Source organism: Protopterus annectens, chromosome 9.part0, assembly GCF_019279795.1.
Source record: "Protopterus annectens isolate FY-2018-M chromosome 9.part0, PAN1.0, whole genome shotgun sequence".
Classification (NCBI taxonomy): Eukaryota; Metazoa; Chordata; order Ceratodontiformes; family Protopteridae; genus Protopterus; species Protopterus annectens.
Window position 1 is genome coordinate 174,182,444 of NC_056743.1, and position 21,559 is coordinate 174,204,002.

At 40.2% G+C, this 21,559-nt stretch overlaps 1 protein-coding gene across 1 annotated transcript in view; it reads left to right on the forward strand.

Moving 5' to 3' along the window:
* The window catches only part of PPFIBP1 (PPFIA binding protein 1), a 2,404,664-nt gene that overhangs the window by 702,513 nt on the left and 1,680,592 nt on the right, over positions 1–21,559 (forward strand). Inside the window, exon 10 of the mRNA XM_044082713.1 lies at positions 17,817–17,892. Coding sequence (XP_043938648.1) covers positions 17,817–17,892 — 76 coding nt within the window. The remainder of the gene's footprint in view (positions 1–17,816; positions 17,893–21,559) is intronic.

The following is a 21,559-nucleotide window of genomic DNA, read 5'->3' on the forward strand; positions in this document are numbered from 1 at the left end:
ACCATCTCCCCCTTGAGACCAGATCTGATTTGTAGTGGTTGATAAAGGTATGTGGATTTGACCAAGTAGCAGCGGCACAAATATCTTCCATGAAAGCTCTAGACTGAAAAAGCATGGATGTTGCCACAAATCTAGTAGAGTAAGCTCCTACAAAAGCATGGAAGTTGCCACAGATGTAGTAGAATAAGCTCTTACAGGTTTGTAGAGGGGCACATTGAATTGTGCATACACCAAATAAATACATTCTGTCATCCATCTGGCTATAGTTATTTTCTTGACAGGTTGCTATGGTGTGCAAAGGAAATGAAAAGTTGGCGTGACTTCCTGAAATCCTTTGTACGATGCAAATATTAATGTAACTGTCTATGGGCATCCAATGAATGCAGCAAGAATTTCCCTTTATTACTGAAATTTGGAAAGAATACTGGAAGATGAATGACTTGATTAATATTGGATTCTGACACCACTTCAGTAGAAAGGAAGCATTGCGACTGTAAGGTAACCCTATTCTTGTGAAAGACCAAGTAAGGGAGTTTGTAGGATAAAGTGTGAAGTTCTGATAGTCTCCTTTCCAAGGTTATAACAACCAGAAAGGTGGTCTTCCAAGATAGGAATTTTAAATTGCATTTGGCTGCAGTACTAAAGTTAAATCCCAGGGGTAAACAGGGCTCTTAAAGGGAGATCTTGGCAAAAGAGTTGCATTCAGAAATATTATACAAATTTTTGCAGAAGACGAGGAAGAATTATTATTAGGCTTTCGAGACTTGCATCGAAAGATGAATGATGCAAGGAAAAGTTCAGAAAGGTCAATGCCATGTTTTTAGAAAGCAGTTACCCTCAAGTACTTGTTGATGAATTTTATAATCAAGTCTTACAGCAAAGAAGTGAACAATGTACACCTGTTATTCATACAGGTTTGCAGTACATAAAAGAGTTATGAATTATATGGTGCTACATTATTCATCAGATGCAACAGACATCAAAAAGATTGTTTAAAAAGTGGAGCATACTGGAGAGTGTAGAAGTTCCTCATATTAAGCTTTCCAACCCCCCAAATTTTATTTATGAGAATAGGAATAAAAAAAATGGAGTGACCAGCTCTTATAGAAAGTTATTGGACATACAAGACCATGAAATGTGGATGCTGTAGGCAGTAGCCCTATATAGACTGAGAAGAGAATGAAGGGATCTTGGACAGCATAGAGAATTGAATGACAAAAAGGTAGGTTTCATTGTAAAACAGGCTTGGCAAGATGCTGTTCATGCACGGCGTTTCATATAAGGAAAACAGAAAACGACTTAAATAAAAGAATTTATCAGCAAAAATAATAGTAAAAGTACTTTAGCCAGACATGCCACAGTCTGCAACAGTTTTATCAAGTAATTTCTTATTCTGGAAAAAGTTCAAAGCTCTTGTTATGGGGGAGAGGGTTCCTATCATGTAGTCAAACTATTACAAGTTCGAACCGCATATGGTCGAGACCATAAGTTTGAATTTGTAAAGGTTCAAGCGTTTGAATGGAAATCTCCATAAGCGGAGGTTTCGATTTTGTTCAATGGGGTGTGATCTCTGAGTTGGTATATTTAAGTAGTGGGGGGTGCAAGGGGGGCTTGCCCCCTGCTTAAAACAGTTTATTTTGTTTTCTGGGGTTTTTTTGTTTTTTTTTTTATCCATAGTCGAAGTTCTGTAACTTCGAACATAATGATTCGAACATTACGTGCTCAAAGTTATAAGACTTTGACAATGTGATATAGATCCTGGTGGAGATCACTAAACATACAAAGAAAAGATTTGGCAGCTGTGAACAAATGCCTCTAATGTGCTGGGTCTAAATGAATCAGTTTCAATTATGAGCGAGTTAAAATGTTAGGCTTTGAGTGTGACTCAATAACTTGAAGTGGGAGTTTCTCTGTTATCCGCCTTCGATTTTTAAAAAATATTTTTTATTTATTATTTTTTATTTTTTTGTTTAGTCTTTTAACAGATTTGTTACATTGAGTAGATTTATATTGACTGTAACTTTAAGGGGCATGTGAAAAAGAATGTATCTTAAAGGCTTGTTTAATCATCAATTAATGGTTCTGCTGAAATCCCAAACACCGAAGGGATGAAAGTGCCCAACTGTGAAGGAGTGCTCATGTTGAATTTTTATTAAAGTTTTTTTTATCTTTGGTTTTGGTCTGGATTGGTAGATAGTTTTTGGATTTATTCATGGTTGCAACCAAGTAAGATTTGATACCCTCACGTTTCATATTGGATTGAAGAGTTAGATTTATAAAAGTTAACAGTTATTCTCTTTATTCTCCACCTTTTTCCTGTCAAAGCTGTTATTTCTGCCCCTGAATGAATGATTGTCATCATCCTCTTTCCTTCAACTTTATCATGAGTGTGTTTTGCATTATAGTAATACTTAGATATTGTGATTAAGTACAGTTTTCTTGGTGAGGAATAGAAAATAATTTTCTTGTGGTTTTTGCACTGTACTCGCTGAAATTTGATGGTCTTTTTGGGTTGTTCTTGGTGTCTGGCAATGGAAGAACAGAGTAGCTTTAAAAAAATGTACAAAATGCATTCATAAAATTGCTCTTCCTTTGTGCCCAGAGCATTGGCAGACTGGTGGATTAAATTGATAATGAAAGGGCTTCATATGCCAGATCCAAAGGTTCAAAAGTCATAAAGAAAGTCATAAAAGACTGAACAGGTAAGGATTTGGATCCGAAGCGGCCAGATGAAACTTTGGCTCTGACCACAGTTGCTAAATAGCCAAGATTTGAGGAGTAAAGGATATATGCACAGGTTCCAGGGCACGTACTCCCACCTGTATTCCACCCCATATCCAGACGTTCTGCAAACCATTACCATTCAGGACTTTCCAAAGAAAGACTTGTTCCTTCAAGACCTTCATCATCAGTGTCTGAGCAATCCTTCAGGTCCTATAGAAACACCACTGAAGTAGACCTGGATCATCTTATGAAGAATGTTCTCAAGACCTAGGGTGAAATGCGGTCATTCCTTTCCCTTCAGCTCTAAAGGCTGTTGTTTCTGTACATTTCACCCCTATTGAGACTCCCACTTAGTCTGACATCTGTCTCTGGTCTCTTCTGAATTGTTGGGATCCTGTGCTGCAGAGATCAATGTATCATTTTTCATCAGCTACATTATCTTTGGATCTGACTTGTTCACCTCCAGCCTGGTTGGATTTCTCTTAAGTCTTGGATCCATGGAATCATGTTTGGCACCTTCTGACACAGTTTTGGTGCAGAGACCCGCTGTACTGTTGGGATGTCAGCTTTTGACTCCTCAGCAATGATCCCCTCATTAGAATCAGCTTTCTTCATGGATTCAAAAATTGCTCTGCAGGCTTCATGTCTCTTCCAAGGAAGAGATGGATCCCTGTGTAGGAGTGAGTTTATCAGACCCACCGGAGGTTGTCTCTGCACTCCAGATGTTGAGAAGGATCATATCATCATAGAATAGTGTGTGTACAGGTTCCAGTGGTCGCGGTGAAAGTTCATTGTTTAAAGGTAATTGCCAAGTGAGAATAAAAAGTATGGGAAAGATGGGGCTTGATGCTGTCTAAGGAATGTTCCGGAATATTTTTATATGAATTGAACTGTAAACCATCAGATGTTGACCATGGCAGTGTGTTATAGGGAAAGGAGGAGGGGGGAAAAACAGAATATTAATAGCAAAGAAATATATTTCTAAGCTGTCACTGGTGGTAAATAGGAAAGTGCAGTATGAATGAGGACTACAGTAAAAGATATCTGAAACTAAAAATGAAGTTTTATGTTTTTAGAAGTGTGTAGAAGATGATAATCACAGGAGGGGAGAGGATAAACAGTCTATTGACCTCATTACAAAGACAAATCAAAAGGCAACATGACAAAATTATTCATAGACAAGTAAAAATTAGGGAAAGGTTGGGGAGAATGGAAAATAAAAAAATGACATTAAAAATTTTATAATGGAATGTAAATAGTCTAACAGAAAAAGAGAAGACCAGAAAAGTGTTGAATTATATTAGGAAGGGGGTGATGCTGCAGGAAACTCACTTAAGCAAAAAAAGAACATAATGAGCTGGTAAGAATAAGTCAGGCTTGTGGCTGTTTTGCTAATACACTAGAGGGAATTGAGGGGGTTAAAGTGATACTTGTGAAAAGGGGAGCATTAATTGATATTGGGGAAGCGAATGTATGGTGTGTGTGCGTGTGTGTGTATGTGTGTGTGTATATATATATATATATATATATATATATGTACATATAGACACACACACGTTGAAACATGGGCTGAATTCTTGGCTAGCCATGTAAGAACCTCAGGGCCAGTAGCCTAGTAACTTCCTTTGATATACACACACATACATAGATATATATGTGTATGTGCGTGTACACATGCACACACTGATAAGCTATTGGAGAGGCCAAAGATTAACAATAGGGAACTAGTATATATGCCCCCTAAACTTATTAGAAATAAAAATCATAACAGAGGGAATAGGGATGATAGGAGGAGACTGGAATATGTAGTCGCCTGCAAGCATGATATTGATATTTTTTTAGTTTTTGCCCTTTTATCAGATGAAGGGATTACACTTAAGTTAATGAAATTATACATATGATTAGATGTGGATGAGAGGATTGACATAGCTTAGTTTTACAAGTAAAAATTAATCTTGAACTCTGTCATGGTAAATACTTTTATAGCTCAAGAGAACATGAATGTGCTTTAAACAAAATGCAGACACATCCAATATTAACAGATCACACTGCTGTGCAAATGGATATAGTAACACAAAGTAAAAGAAAGCCTGAAAGGCATTGGAAGCTACAACTGAACTGTCCTGAGTGACACAAGAAGAAAGAAAATACTAGAAGAAGAGTTTAAAAATCTATATTGCAAGAAGAGGAGATGGCAACAGATTTGGGAGAATTATGGGATCAGAAAAAAAAAAGCTGAAGGGAATGTGTGACACTTGAAAGAGAGGAATGGGGAGAAAAGGGGGAAGGATAGATTGACACAGACTAGAAGAAATTAGGCGGTTTCAGATATAAGAGGAATACTTCAGGGAAGATGAATGGAAATAGGTGAAAACTTGAGCAAACATAGCAAGGTTTGCAAGAAGATCTTTAAAAACAGACAAATCGCTACCAAAGTACTATACTTTGTGGATACCCCAAAGCAGCAGAACTACTTTGCTTGTAAACTGAGGCAGCAGAAAAACGGCGACATGCATTTTCAGAATATGGAATGCACCTATGGGAAGAATTACATTATATGCAAATGAAGTAAGGCATATATTTAAAAAAAATGAAAATGTGTATAACCAGAGAGTAGTTATTGTAGAGTGGGGGAAGAGGTGAATTCATGATGGGTTTGTCTGTATATCCATGAACAGAGGAAGAGGTAGCAAAAAAACTTGGCTGATCCCATTAAGCAGCAGGAAAATAAGACCAAATTCAAGTCAAGTGACAGGAAGGACTCCAGGGTGGGATACGCTGCCTACTGAGATGTGAAAATATTTTAAATCAGCCATAATCCCAAAATCACTTAAATTAATTAATGCAATGTTATCTCAAATAAGTGCCAAAATTGTGGAAAGAGCTGGTAATAACTTTGTTATTAAAGGAAGGGAAGAACTCCTATAACACAGGATCGTTTAGGCCAATATCAATTTTAAGTAATGATTATGAAATATTTATTTCAATAATAGTAGCTAGAATTCAAGCAATTTTCCCAAATTTAATACAAGATCAGTGTGGGTTCATTAAAGACAGGCAGACATTGGTAAAAATTTGTATGATTCACAGGGAAGCAGAAACAAAAGAGAAAACATTGGTATCAGTCGATGCAGAAAAAGCTTTTGCTATATTACAGTGGATCACTAGGAAGTAGTGAATGGGGTTTACAGCAGACCTAATTAGTTTATTGGAAGATATTTGTAAAGGAACCACAGCAGTAATAGGTTCATAGGTAGGTACTAGCCTATTGGCCCTAGGGCCTATATAAGCCTAGCCAAAAACGTACCCTGGCTTTCGCCACCCAAGAAAATTATTTTCCTGTGCCCCTGTTGAGCAGAGCCACAGAAGTGATCCCTGTGGTGAATTTCCCATTTCCCATCCAATCGTCAAGATTTTTCTTGAAGAGTGCTAATGAGGAGCTCTGTTTGACATAGGTAGTCTGTTCCAGAGTATGGGAAGTCTCTGGGACAGGAATCTATCCCTCCAGCATGTTCTTATGGTGGTGACAAGGTTTAGGTCCCTAGAGCATGTAGCTTGGAGGGATTGGGATTTCTTTAAGTGGAGCATGTCAAACAGCTCTGGGTTTGACATAGCTTTGTATGTTAGGCAGAGATCGCCTCTGAGTAGGTGATATGCGACGAAGTAAAGCTGGAGTTTTTTCAGTTGGTCTACGTAGGGCATCTGTTTGAGGCCAGTAATCCTCTTTGTGAGGTATTTCTGTGGCCTTTCCAGTTGTTGTAGATGTCTTGTGAGGTACATACCAAAAGGGGCGTTGTACTCTATAATGGGTCTAATGAGTGATGAGTAGAGGGGAACAATAACCTCTTTTTTTCTGGATGAGAAACCTTTTGTGATGAGGTGAGCCACATAGAAGGATTTCCTGACCACTGTGGCGATGTGATTATCAAAGGAGAGACTACTGTCCACTTGTGTCCCAAGGTCTCATCACATTTTCGGCATTAAGTAGACTACCAGCTATGTGGTAGTTCATGGGTAAGAGTTTTTAGCAAAGGGGATGACAATACACTTTTTGGCATTGAGCTTCAGGCCATGGCTTTGACACCAGGCATCTGTCTCAGTGAGGCCCTTTTGTAGTATGTCCACATCGTTAGGAGTTTCGATTATGGCTCCTAGTTTGCAGTCATCTGCAAGCTTTGTTGGCCAAAGACCTTCTGTGTTAGCCTGTACTTCAGAGAAGTAGATACCAAACAGGAGAGGACCCAGGACTGAACCCTGTGGTACTCCACTTGTCACTGGTCTGAAGTCGGATTTGGAGTCTGCTACTTTCACAGTGTGGGTTCTGTCCATGAGCCATTTGGCAACCCATCTTGTGATACAGGGATTTATACCTAGTTTAGTGAGCTTATCTATAATTCCAGAGTGGGGGATGGTGTCGAAAGCCTTGGCGAGATCTAGATAAGCTGTGTGAACCACCTTACCCTCATCTATGGCTTTGGTGACTGTTTCAAAGAAGTCAATCAGGTTTAGGAGACATGGTCTGCCCATTTGTTTTCAGCTTGTCGGCATTCAATATTTCGAATACAGACATTTCACTAGGGAGCTGTTGTGGTATTTATGCTCCATCATGGGAGTCTGTTCAAACTTACCCTTATTTATAGAAACATTTTAAAGTAAAATATTTAGGTATGTGGTTAATAAAACTTATAAAAGACACCTGTGGAGAATTGGAAACAGAATTGAAAATTTTGAAACTGCTAAGAAAGTGGAAGCTAGTAGAATGCGATATGGAACACAGAATTCAGGGTATAAAAATATTTGTGGTATTGTTAATATGACATGTCTTAAAGGCATTTCATCATGACCCTGGGAAAACATTCTGGGACAAGATTAGACAGAAAGTAATGATATTTATGGTGGGAAGAGAGTCAGTGAAGTGGCAAGAGATGATCTTGACACCTGAATGAGAGGATCTGTCTGCGCTACATCTCCAGGGTTATCATGAAGCAATCCAGCCTTATCCAGAGTTGTTGTTGTTTGTCTTTCGGCTTTTTCCCGGTAAGGGGTTGCCACAGCGGAACTCCAGTCTGCTAATGATTGGCAGTAGATTTTTTTTTTTTTTTGTTAGAAATGCCGAGGTGTCAGTTCGACGCCCAACCTTTAACGAAGTCACGCCCATTTACGCACGCATGTCTGTCTAACGCTACCCAACCGCGGGGAGGACATACAGACTCCACACAGAAGGCACTCCCAAGCCAAGCCGAGAATGGAACGAGAGAACTTCTTGCTGTGAGGTAACAACGCTACCGCTGTACCACCGCGGAATTGTCTACAAAATCAGAAATATGACTTTAAATGGAAAGACTTATTAGTGAATCGACAAAAAACAATTGAGTAGAAGACTGTCTTTGGTCACAGGCCATCCGTAATGAGAAAGGCGGACAAATAGAAGAGGTTTATGAAATAATTCAGGTGGTGAGCCTGGTATAGCATGGTTGAGAATTTCAGATTGGCCGAATTGACTGTGTTAGAAACTGGGTTGAAGACTTTTGCTGATACAGAGGAAAATTTGTGGGTTAGGCAAAATAAATGTCACTAATAGGAACAGGTAAGGAAAGCTTGGGGGGGTAGCCTTGACTGGTGTGAAGTTTGTAGAAGAATGAGAATTTAACCTAGATTATCAGTTGTTGTGTCTTTCGGCTTTTCCCGGTTAGGGGTCGCCACAGCGGAACTCCGGTCCGCTAATGATTGGCAGTAGATTTTTACGTGCCGAGTTGCTGGCCCTGACGCACAACCTTCAATGAAGGTACGCCCATTCATGCATGTCACCATACAGAAGATGCTCTAGCTAAGAATAGGACAACCTAGATTGTCAGTGTAGTCTAGAAATATTTTTGAAATAGTAGGCAACTGTGATTGGCAAAAATCAGAAGGAACGAAGAGAAAAAAACACTTGATAAATTTAGTTATAGAAGCAATGACTCTCAAAACCTCTAATAAACTATTAGTAAGCAGGTTATACATGGCTTTAGAGTAAATGGGGGGATAATCAATGTTACTACTGGCATGGCAAGACTAGGTAAAGATTTGTTTAGCCCCAAAAAAATCAACATAATCAACACAATTTAGAATGCTTGGTTGGAAATGCCTATACAAATAGTTTTATTCACTGAACAGGTGCTATAAAATGTCCCCCGAGTTGAAAGTTGCATGTTGATATGAGAAAAATAATGGATTGGGAGCACATTTTCATGAAATTAGATACTGAATAAATTTAGGAAGGATTTAATATGCTTTAGAGAATTTGGTAGATATTCATATGGTTCTGGGCACCTCAAAATGCTTAGGTGGACAAACTCCCCAGGATTAGCAGGGAGACAGAGCTATTTCAACATACTAGTTTTGCTGATGGTAAAAAAAAAATAAGAAAATGGAAAACACAGATGCTCAGTAAAAATGAGGCTGAGTTACTGTTGAAGGAGGTTAAGAGAAGAAGCAATATTAAAAGAAAGACCTAACAGCTTACACAAATGAAAATGGGAAATTTGAGATGGATTTTTATTAAAGATCATACCTCTGTGGAAATCAGAAACATGAGTAAGCTCCTGGAAATGTATGACATTAGCAAACATGGTATAGAACAAGGGTATGCTTGATTGTTAAAATTTGGTCTACAGTAATGGAACCCTTTAACGCATCATGTGCAATCTTTGGTACTGGGTTGAGCCTGTTGGGTAATGATACAGTAATAATAAAGTGGAACACTTTAACACTTTTGGCAAACCACTATAATCTTTTTCTTTAAGTTATATTGCTGTATTTGGTGTGGATTATAATGTTTTAAATAAAGCAGCTTATCTTAAAGAAGACTTCTCCATCACAGACTGGTCTTTTCATATTGCACCTGAGCAATCAGTACACTTGGATCCCTCCAGGCCACATTCGTCTCTCTAATTTTTCGACTCTACAAACCAGAAGTAAACGATTGGCTAACTCCTCAATTGAAATCTCGTTTAAAACTCTGATGAAGCATGCCAGGTACAGAAAAAACAACCCTTCCCCACGCAATAGGCAGCAGTTAATCCAGCTCAGAAACCATTCAAAACAAGCAGTACCTCACCACAAAAGCTGGCATATAAAAGCATCTTCTTAGTTAAAATCACCAAAGCAGTACTGAAAATAAGTGAATCAACTCACTGAAAGGAATATTCAAAATAACCTACCAACACCAACTCCTGCAGTCTCTCCCTCTTGTCTTTTCCAGCCTACCCACCCTGTCAAAACACTCACACCACCCTGTCACCCCAGCACCACCTGTCTACATTCCTCAATTTTACTTTAAAATCAAACCAAGAGACCTAAAAGCTGTTCTGCAGTAAATAAAAACTGACAGCCCACCATAAGTAAATGGCCTTTATCCCTGGTTCATATACTACTGTATACATTTTCTCGTAACCCCTGGAAACACATCTTCACTCTTTGCCTAACACAAAATATCATCCCAAATATATGGAAGTTGCCAATATCATCCTAATTCCAAAGCAGTCTAACCCCACCAAGGCATCCCAATACAGGCCAATCCCCAGCCTTCCTACTTTAGGAAAACTGCTTGAAAAATTGTCCATGTTCAGCTCACCCAATACATCGGTATGTACAACCTTCTCTCCCAATAAAAAACTGGTCCTGGTACAGTTGTAGCATACTCACAACCTTATAATTCCTGACCCAAGAAGTAGTACTAGCTATGGACAGAGGTCAGCTCACTGGGACCATAGATATTGACTTTAAAAAAGCCTTTGACCTCCATTAACCACATCTCCTCTATCACCTACTATGAATAGGCACAAATTCCAGTTTCATACCTTGGTGTAAAGCAGTAACCAACTCCTGTTTGGGGGGTATATCAGGATTTACCTGCAGTTGGCTTTGTTTAGTCACTCAGGCTTCACCCTCATGATCAAACCACACCAACCACGAATAAATCTTGATGTACATATGCACAGTCATGGATTGTAATGGCTTTTTACCAACAAAGGGTTGACCTTCTCCTAGGATCCGCACCATTCAAACTTAGTCAGCCCAACCTTCTCTCCCTTAGCAGCCGAACTGGTAAGACATGTTTCTTACAGCCTTAGAAGCCACTTTGTCTCCACACTGCAACCGCCCCCCCCCCCCCAAAAAAAAAAAATAAACTCCATTGTACAGATCACTGCTTTTGTGTAATAGGTCTAAAACTGTAGTAAAATATTCCCCTCAAAGTAGACACCTCATCTCACCCCAGATTTAGGACTTCACTAAAGGCCCGCATTCTTTCCTCAGCCAAATGTCATTGCCCCTCATCTGGCCTTATCACCTATCCTGAGATATTATGACTCTTTACCTTGGTAATAACACTGTTTCGTATAGCAGGCTCTTTTGCACCAGTCTAAACTTCATTCGCATAACCTCTTACTTAATATATCTTCTTCCAAGAACTCCAAAACGCTAATATCCCTTATTCCACTAAACTGTCTGGCCATTCCCACAGTTGTAATTGACACACATGCCTCACTTTTTCCGTGAAATTTGTCTTGATTTATTGTAAATGTGTACATTATTAGCTGATAATGGTATTATGTAGGTGTGTATTTTCATTCTGCTGTCACTCGTTGAATGTTCTAACTTTTAGCATTCATGGACTGAGACTGAAATTGGTAGCTTATGATCAGTGCTGTACTCTGATAAACAATTTTTAAAGAAATAAAATATCTTTTATTGCCCACTTTCTTTACGGACCTCAGTCGTATCCTGTTTAATGCAACTGTTATCCTATAAGTGAGTACATTGTCAGAAGCAGCATCTAAACATGCTGACATTTTTAAACCAGTATTCAAAAGTGGAAGCTATAGAACTTGTATATGGAATTTGCAGTCAGATGTAAAGGTCATTCATTTTGTTTGGCTCCCACCCAGAGTTAATGAACACTGTTCCTTTTGTAATTGAATGTGGCAGTGACATTTAAACAAGTGTGTGTGTGATGTATGCAGAAACCTGAAGCAACCTCATAAAAATAAAATGTTATACTAATATTGTTTCAGATGTCCTTCAAGAATGCAACTGCAGTCATAACATATGGGTTGTCCTGCCTCAGGCAGCCCTTGGTCGGCCGGATTCCAAAGTCTGGGTCTGGCGTCGGCCGGAGTCGCCTCCTCTCCGACGTCAGAACGGCTGGAGTATAAAGGCATCGGCCGACGCCATCTTCTTCAGTCTTTCTTGCCGCGTGGTGCCCGAAGCAGAAACAGTTCAAGTGCCGGTCGGTCAGCTCCCGTGTTTTCAGTACCGAAGTCATCTAAAACCTAAGTACCCCATTGGGGAATATTTTTTCTTGCCTCAGCCGATGTCAGAACAAATTGAGAAAGTTAATAATTGTTTGTCTTGTGGTAAACAAATACCTCATAAGGACCTCCATTCTTACTGCCTTCCTTGCCTGGGCCCAGACCACGACGTCTCGGCCTTTGCTGCCTGTGCTTGCTTTAATAAGCGCACTCTCAGGCGCCAGGCAGAATTTGCCGAAGACGTTTTCGGTGAATCTTTCGTGTATATCATGCCGTCGGATCAACCGACAACTCAATCTACCAAAAAACGAAAGGACCGGGACCGGCATCCTCGGCCCGCGTCCACCACCGATGCAACTCCTAAACCCTCCGCTAGTGCTTCGGTCCCTTCGGAAGCGGTAATTCAACCGCTCCAGGCCGACGACACAGCATTAACACGTCCTTCGGTCTCGGAGACCTCTCCGGTGCCGGTTGTTGATTTTCCTCCGGAAACCGAAGTTCTGGATCTACCCGACACCATTCCTGTAGACAAGGTTACTCCTGCACGTGGGGCTGCAAGGCCTCCTGTATCCATGTCCATCAAGGCCTTTGCACGTGCTAAGGCCGCCAGCCAGGCCAAGGCCCATCCTAAACCTGCTGCTCAGGCCCCTTCTTCTGATAAACAGATCATGTCTCTTGCTGCAGATCTTATTTCTCTTATCAGGGGGTCTCAGCCTCACCCAGACAGAGGTTCTCAGCCACCTGCAGAGAAAAGGCCCAGAACTGAGCAGGCTGACAACCTCTCTTCAGATGAAGCCTCTGGGGATTCTGAGCATTCAGATACCCAAGAAGAATCCTTCCAGGCCTATGAGGACTCTGATGCTGAGGAATCAATTCCCTCTGCCTCCCCTCCAGAGTATTTCTCGTTTGGTGAAGTCCTGCACTCTATGAGGGAACATTTTAAATGGCAGGGTCAGGAATTCTCTGATTCCAGGAAAAGGCTACATACCTTCCTCAAGCTTCCCCAGCACAGACCTTTAGCTATTCCTCCAGTTATGGATGTTTTGGATGACGTTTTCTCTGACTCCAGTGCTAACCCTGATTCTCTCCCCCCTGCTCCTGTCAAGCCAGACAGATATTATAGGGTCCCTGACACTCAAACATCTCTTTAAGGCCCACTCTGTGGATCTAGAAACTATTTCACAGGGCCCCAAGGGAGTGGCTACTTCCACTGCCAAGAATCCACTGCCAGTGGATAGGGAAGCTAGGTCCCTGGAGAGATGGGGTAAAAAAGTTTATACCTCTACCACCCTAGCCATGAGGTCACTTAACTGCCTTTTTCATATGTTTCAGTACCAGGATTTTTTACTGGATGATTTACAGAAAAAGCTAGCCTCTCCTGAGCCTATTGATAGAAAAGCATTGCAGGATCATATACATAACACTCAGCAGGTTAACAATCATTTTCTTCAGTGTGGTTATGATGCATTGGAGGCTTCGTGTAGGGCAGCTATGACTGGGGCTGTGATACGTAGACATGCTTGGTTAAAAAATCAGCCATTGCCAGACCATGTTAAAGTAAAGTTACTTGATGCACCTCTGGAAAAACAGAAGCTTTTTGGTGCTAATGCACAAGATGTGTTGAAATCCATTGAGGAAAAAGCTAAGTCAGTGCAGACAGTCAAGGTTTTCCTCCAGGTTCAGCCACCCAGATTCAGCAGAAACTGGCCTTCAAAGAATTGGTCCTTCCCAGACTCTGACAAGTTTCAAAGGGGAAAAAACAGGCGTGCCCGAGGTAGAGGACAATACCGAGGATCCTACAGGGGCCGCCAATGGCAACCTCCAAATCAAAGAAGTGGCACAGGCAGCCCAGCTGCACCACAAGGACAATCACAATGACTTGACTTTCATACCGCCTACAAAGGCTCAAAGAGAAGCACCTTTGGGCAGAAAATTATCCTTATTCTCAAAAAACTGGCATATCTTAACCAAGGACAACTGGATTCTGGATTTAATAGACAAGGGTTACAGATTCCACTTCCATACTTTACCAATAAGACAAGGCATGCCAAACCTGCCACATCATCAAAGGGCAGAGGCACTCACTCAAGTTTCAAAGCTGTTAAGTATAAAAGCAATAGATAGGGTTCCTCCTCAGGAACAAGGCCAGGGATTTTATTCAAGACTGTTCCTTGTTCCAAGAAAAGAAAACAAATGGAGGCCTATACTGGACTTGTCTACTCTAAATACTTTTCTCATTGTGCCAAAGTTCAAAATGCTGACGTTGCAGCAACTCCTTCCCGTGCTGGGCAAGGGGTCTTGGCTGGTCACTCTGGATCTCAAGGAGGCATACCTGCATGTCCCAATCAGACAAAGCTGCAGAAGATACCTCAGATTTCTTGCAGGGACAGAGCATTATCAATTCTCAGCATTGCCATTTGGCTTATCTACTGCACCCAGAGTGTTCACAAAATGCCTGGCATCAGTAGTGGCACACTGCAGACTCCAGGGGATTCAAATATACCCCTACCTGGACGACTGCCTCATACAAGCAGACAACAAACAAACCTTAATAGCAAACTTGGACTATGTCATTCAACTACTGCAGGCCTTGGGGTACACAGTCAACATACAGAAATCAAGACTACTGCCATCCCAACAGATTATTTTCCTAGGAGCCAAACTGGACACAGAAACTCAAATGGCCTACCTCACAGAGGAAAACAACAGCAGTTACCAGAGTACTTCAAAGGCCTAGCAAAGCTCTCCCAGCTGACTGCAAGGAAAATCCTGCAGGCCCTGGGGTTCATGGCATCTTGCATTCTTCTGATACCTTTGGCAAGACGTCATATGAGAAAGCTGCAATGGTACTTAAAAAGCTTATGGTCCCAACACAGCCAAAGCCTAGAGGACGTAATCCCACTCATTCCATGTCTGCAAAAAGAATTTTTGTGGTGGGCTCAAGCAAGTCAGTTAAACAAAGGCATGTCTTTCAACAGACCTCAAGCAGGTCAAATGATTACAACAGACGCCTCAGATCATGGATGGGGGTCGCACATGGAGGGCAGATGCATTCAAGGTCTCTGGACACCAAGGGAAAGACATCTGCACATAAACCAAAAAGAGATGTTGGCAGTGATACATGCAATCGAGACTTTCAAAAAATCACTACAAGGACATTTGCTAATAAGGACAAACAACATCACTGTCATGTGGTATATAAACAAGCAGGGAGGCACTCATTCTTATTCCCTCTGCAGACTAACAATGATTCTCTGGAAAAATCCCTGAGTCTGGAGATACATTTGCAATCCCAGTTTGTGCCAGGCAAGGACAATGTACTGGCGGACAAGCTGAGCAGAAATTTCTTGGATCCACACGAATGGAGGCTGCATCCTCACATTTTCCCACAAATAACAAAGACATGGGGAAGACCGGACGTAGATCACTTTGCTTCTCACATGAATCATCACCTGGAAAAGTTCTGCACAAGGACCCACCATCCTCTAGCCTGGAAAACGGATGCTGTCTCCTTCAGCTGGAATTCCCTAAAAGTTTAAGCATTCCCTCCTCTACCTCTGTTGACCAAGGTGATACTGAAGATCAAAGCAGAACAACCAACAGGCATTTTGATAGCTCCAGACTGGCCAAGGCAACACTGGTACCCATTGCTGTTGAGCATAACTCGGACCAAAACGTGGCCTCTGCCCCTATGGCCCCTGCTTCTAACACAACACAATTACAGGACTGTCCATCAAAACCTGAAAACATTGCCTCTGACAGCCTGGAGGTTACCATGACTCCTTCCGCTATCTCTCTCTCCAAAAAAGTTCAAGAGATCTTACTGGAAGCACGCAGACCTTCCACCAGAAAAACCTATTCAGCCAAGTGGAAGAGATTCAGCATCTGGAATGCCAACAGGGGTCAGGATACAACATTACTGAGTATACCTCAGATATTGGAATACTTGGCAGAAATGTTTCATACTGGACTCTCATATTCTTCTATAAAGATTCACGCCTCAGCAATCTCAGCAAAATACAATTGTGATCCACCAGTGTTTTCACATCCTTTGCTAAGACAGTTCCTAAGGGGGATAAAGAATATCATACCTCCCAGAAAACAGCCAGTACCTGCATGGGACCTCAATTTCGTTTTAGAAAAATTAACTCTTCCTCCTTTTGAGCCAGCAGCAACTTCAGAAATGCAATTTCTATCATGGAAAACGTTTTTTCTATTGGCAGTCACATCTGCAAGAAGAGTCTCGGAGATACAGGCACTCATGGCAGTTCCTCCCTTCCTCATTTTTCATCAGGACAGAGTTTCTCTAAGAACCAATCCTACATTCATGCAAAAAGTAATTTCCAGGGTGTCTCTAAATCAAGCTATTCACCTGCCTACTTTCTTCCCCAATCCGCAAAACAGGGGAAAAACTGCTGCATACTTTGGACATACACAGGCAACTACGCTACTACTTGGACAGAACTAAGGCCACCAGAAAGTCTGACCAACTGTTTGTAGCCTATGCTGCTGGAGTACAAGGAAAAGCAATCTCCAAACAAACAATTTCGAAATGGATTGGACACTGCATCAGATTCTGCTATCCTTTCCATGGAAAAGGTGTGCCAGCCAATATTAGGCCACATTCCACCAGAGCTATAGCCACATCCACAGCTTTCCTAAGAGGAGTGGCTACAAAGGACATTCTAGAGGCTGCTACATGGAGCTCCGTGCATACATTTACCAAGCACTACAACCTGCCCTTATACTCCAGATCCCGAGCAGGCTTTGCTTCGGCAGTCCTGCAGGGCTTTTAGCTACACCATCCCTTTCTTAGTTCCATCCACCCCCAGCTTGGCTATGGTATTCAACCCATATGTTATGACTGCAGTTGCAGTCTTGAAGGACATAGTACAGTTTTATACCTACCATAAATGTAGATGTCCGATAGATATGCAACTGCAGTCGGATTTTCCCACCCTCCTACCCCTCTGCAACTTTCTTTATGGGTCCACTACCCCTGTTCCTATTAGCTGGGGGTATCTCCTATGGTGTATCTGTTTATTACTGTTGTGCATGTCTGGAATTGTTTATCCATTCACTAAATTTAGCCTTCCTAGGAGGGCACCTGGCATCTGGGGCAAGAAACACTGAAGAAGATGGCGTCGGCCGATGCCTTTATACTCCAGCCGTTCTGACGTCTGAGAGGAGGCGACTCCGGCCGACGCCGGACCCAGACTTTGGAATCCGGCCGACCGAGGGCTGCCTGAGGCAGGACAACCCATATGTTATGACTGCAGTTGCATATCTATCGGACATCTACATTTATGGTAGGTACAAAACTGTACTTTTTAGTAAATTAAAATCAAAATAGGAGACTTAGTAATAAAATATTGTTCTCTGAGAGGCAGAGGCATATAACTATATAATATCAGTACTGTGAAGATCAAATGTGCAAATTATTTTGGTAATGGAGTATGTTCAGAGGAAGAAAGTGCAGAAGTGGACTAAACTTCATTTGTGCAATTTAAAATTAAGTTTATATGCAGTATTAAGCAAGCTGCATCTTTCCCTTTGATTTTTTTTTTTTTAGCAATTATGATATATACAGGTGTACACATTTGTACATATCTGAGGAAAATGTCATTACATTAAAAATTTAGTCTTTTTCCTTTTTATAATTGCATCAAATTAAACATTTAATTTATTCCTGAATGAACAAGGTCTTTCTTAAAGGAAAGTTGTAACTTCATTTGCTGGTAAAATGGTATTGTAACTGCATGTCTTACTATCCATTTATTTCTTTTCTGCTATGTTTAGGACCGCAAGATTGAAGACCTCCGGCAGGCCCTGAACAGATACAAGAAAGTACAAGACATGGTACTGTTGGTCCAAGGTAAAAAAAAAAATAAGTTTTGAGGTATTTCTTTTGAACTGTTGCCACAGTATGACACCGTTGTGTAAGCTAAGTTGGCTGCAGTCCACTTACTTTTCCATCCTGGATTAATTTAAACAAACAAATTGAAGTCTCTCTGAGGTGCGTCTTTAAATGGATTGTAGTAATAAAAACGTCCGTCTGCTGGGTCTGTAATCAAAGCAGAACTGGAACTAAGAGTGACAATGATACAGTGTTATTTAAAGCAGCACTGGAACTAAGAGTGATAATGATAGTGTTATTTCTAAGCAGAACTGGAACTAAGAGTGATAATGATACAGTGTTATTTAAAGCAGAACTGGAACTAAGAGTGATAATGATAGTGTTATTTCTAAGCAGAACTGGAACTAAGAGTGATAATGATACAGTGTTGTTTAAAGCAGAACTGGAACTAAGAGTGATAATGATAGTGTTATTTCTAAGCAGAACTGGAACTAAGAGTGATAATGATACAGTGTTGTTTAAAGCAGAACTGGAACTAAGAGTGATAACGATACAGTGTTATTTAAAGCAGAACTGGAACTAAGATTGATTATGAGACCGTGTTAAAGCAGCACTGGAACTAAGAGTGATAATGATAGTGTTATTTCTAAGCAGAACTGGAACTAAGAGTTCCCACCCCGTGTAATTTAATTAGTGTTAATTAAAGCAGCACTGGAACCAAGATTGATTATGAGACAGCGTTAATTAAAGCAGCACTGGAACTAAGATTGATTATGAGACCGTGTTAATTAATGAAGCACTGGAACTAAGAGTGATAATGATAGTGTTATTTCTAAGCAGAACTGGAACTAAGAGTGATAATGATACAGTGTTATTTAAAGCAGAACTGGAACTAAGAGTGATAATGATAGTGTTATTTAAAGCAGAACTGGAACTAAGATTGATTATGAGACAGTGTTAAGGCAGAACTGGAACTAAGAGTGATAATGATAGTGTTATTTCTAAGCAGAACTGGAACTAAGAGTGATAATGATACAGTGTTATTTAAAGCAGAACTGGAACTAAGAGTGATAATGATACAGTGTTATTTAAAGCAGAACTGGAACTAAGAGTGATAATGATACAGTGTTATTTAAAGCAGAACTGGAACTAAGATTGATTGAGACAGTGTTGAAGCAGAACTGGAACTAAGAGTGATAATGATACAGTGTTATTTAAAGCAGAACTTTGAACTAAGATTGATTATGAGACCGTGTTAAAGCAGCACTGGAACTAAGAGTGATAATGATAGTGTTATTTCTAAGCAGAACTGGAACTAAGAGTGATAATGATACAGTGTTAATTAAAGCAGCACTGGAACTAAGAGTGATGATGATTGTGTTATTTCTAAGCAGAACTGGAACTAAGAGTGATAATGATACAGTGTTAATTAAAGCAGCACTGTAACTAAGATTGATTATGAGACAGTGTTAATTAAAGCAGCACTGGAACTAAGATTGATTATGAGACAGTGTTAATTAAAGCAGCACTGGAACTAAGATTGATTATGAGACAGTGTTAAAGCAGCACTGGAACTAAGATTGATTATGAGACGGTGTTAATTAAAGCAGCACTGGAACTAAGATTGATTATGAGACCGTGTTAATTAAAGCAGCACTGGAACTAAGAATGATAATGATAGTGTTATTTCTAAGCAGCACTGGAACTAAGAGTGATAATGATAGTGTTATTTCTAAGCAGAACTGGAACTAAGAGTGATAATTATACAGTGTTAATTAGTGGGAATGATGATGCAGTGTCAGTGCAGCAACACTATAATTTGACGTAAGTGGGGTGCTCCAGTCTTTGTGTCAATCAGATGAGATGTTAAACAGAGAGTCCTGTCAGGTGGTAGCTCAAGTGGATGCAAAAGGTACCACAGCACCTATTGAAAAGAGTAGGGGTCCTTTATTTAGCGTAACATGAACATTGTTTGCAAAATGTACATATTTACATGACAAGACAGAATTTCTTGAGCTTCAAAACATTGTATATTTTGCATAACGTGCACATTTTCACAGAATTATTCCCCTGCTCTTAAACTAAATACAAAGAATTACTGTTAAATATTAAACTAAATCTTGCCAAAAAAAGAAAAGCAGCAGGGGAGATTCACCCTTTCCACACAAATCAACTTCTAAACATCATTTTAGTCCTCTGAGCTATGGAACCAATCTTAATTTTTAAGTATTTACTAAATAAGTAGTAAGTAACTGTCTGGCATGATTTATTGTGATGGTTTATGAGTTACTAGGGGCAGGGCAAGTATAAGGCAGAATTATGAACATTCTGAGAGTTAAGAGGGATGGGAAGTGTTGGTGAGGGGCTGCTATATACATCTCAGTGGCTGAACTCAAGATTTTCAAATAAAGTCTGGAGGAACACTGGACAGTAGTAAGAATAAAATGTCTCACATTGTTGACTGACTGTAATTATCCATTTTTTATAAGGGGCAGGGGAAAAGAGGCTACATCAAGGACATTTTCTCAACTCTGAGGCAGGGTGTGCACATGCGTGTGCATGTATCGTGTACTTCTCTTTGATTGTGTTCATGTATACCAGAGGGTGGATAAGGAAAGTGCCTGTGTTAGTGCGAAGCAGTGTATGGGCCTCCAGAGGCGCTTGCCATAGGAAACTGCTGATTAGCACTTGCAGCTGTTAACTGTAATTAGTGCATATGGTAATTAGCCAGTAATGTATTTTCTCATTTCTGACCAACATACCTCTGAATTGCATCTTTCACATTTGCGGAAACAAGTCCCTTTTGGTTGCAACTCTTTTGCAAACTGGAGTGGGGTTCTTTCTGAATACCTGGGTTGGTGCTTTCTGTATTTAAGGGAAATGGTGATAATTTTTTGTTATATAATAATAATAATAATTCTACTTGTTAACTAGGTAGGTCAACTAAGCACACAGTCTCTTTTCAGGGGTGACCCGAGATCAGTGTCTGGTTAAGTAACTTGCTTAAGGTCAAACAAGACACGTAGGAGAGCTGAGAGAGTCAAACCTGCACCACAGGAGCTACAGCGCTCAGCCTAAACCTCTGGCCAACTGCCAGAACTACATTAGGCATTAGATAGTAGATAGTGGCAGACTATGTAATATTCTGGACCAGAAATGTTTTTACTTCTGGATTGCATGCCCTCATTATCAAGTTTGTGTAGTTTTGATGGGGGGGGGGGTGACAAGAATGGGAAATAGTAAAATAATAAAAGATAAATGAATAAAAAGAAATCTCAAATGCTGTTTCACTTTGTAGAAGATAGTTTACTTTTATTTATTTTTGTAGTAGTAGCTGAACTGTGATAAATTATATATCTGCACACATCTGAGCTAAGAATGTTTGCTCTTGGAGATTGGATATGTTCAAATCTAATGTTTTTGTGAAAGGTTATATGACCACACCACAGACTGAAGGAATAACGAAACAAAATACTTTTTTTTTTTATCAAGGCAATTTTCTGTATGTCTGGTGTTAAACACTGGTGGATTGGTATGGGAAGTCTTTTCACAGTTAGCAGACCTGTTTTTGAATAGTGATGATTTATTCCAGTTGTGACTACCAAAACATAAATATGTTTTTATTTCATGTGTATTTCCTACTTAATGCACAGCTTGCCACTAACTATGCTTGTTGATTTGCATG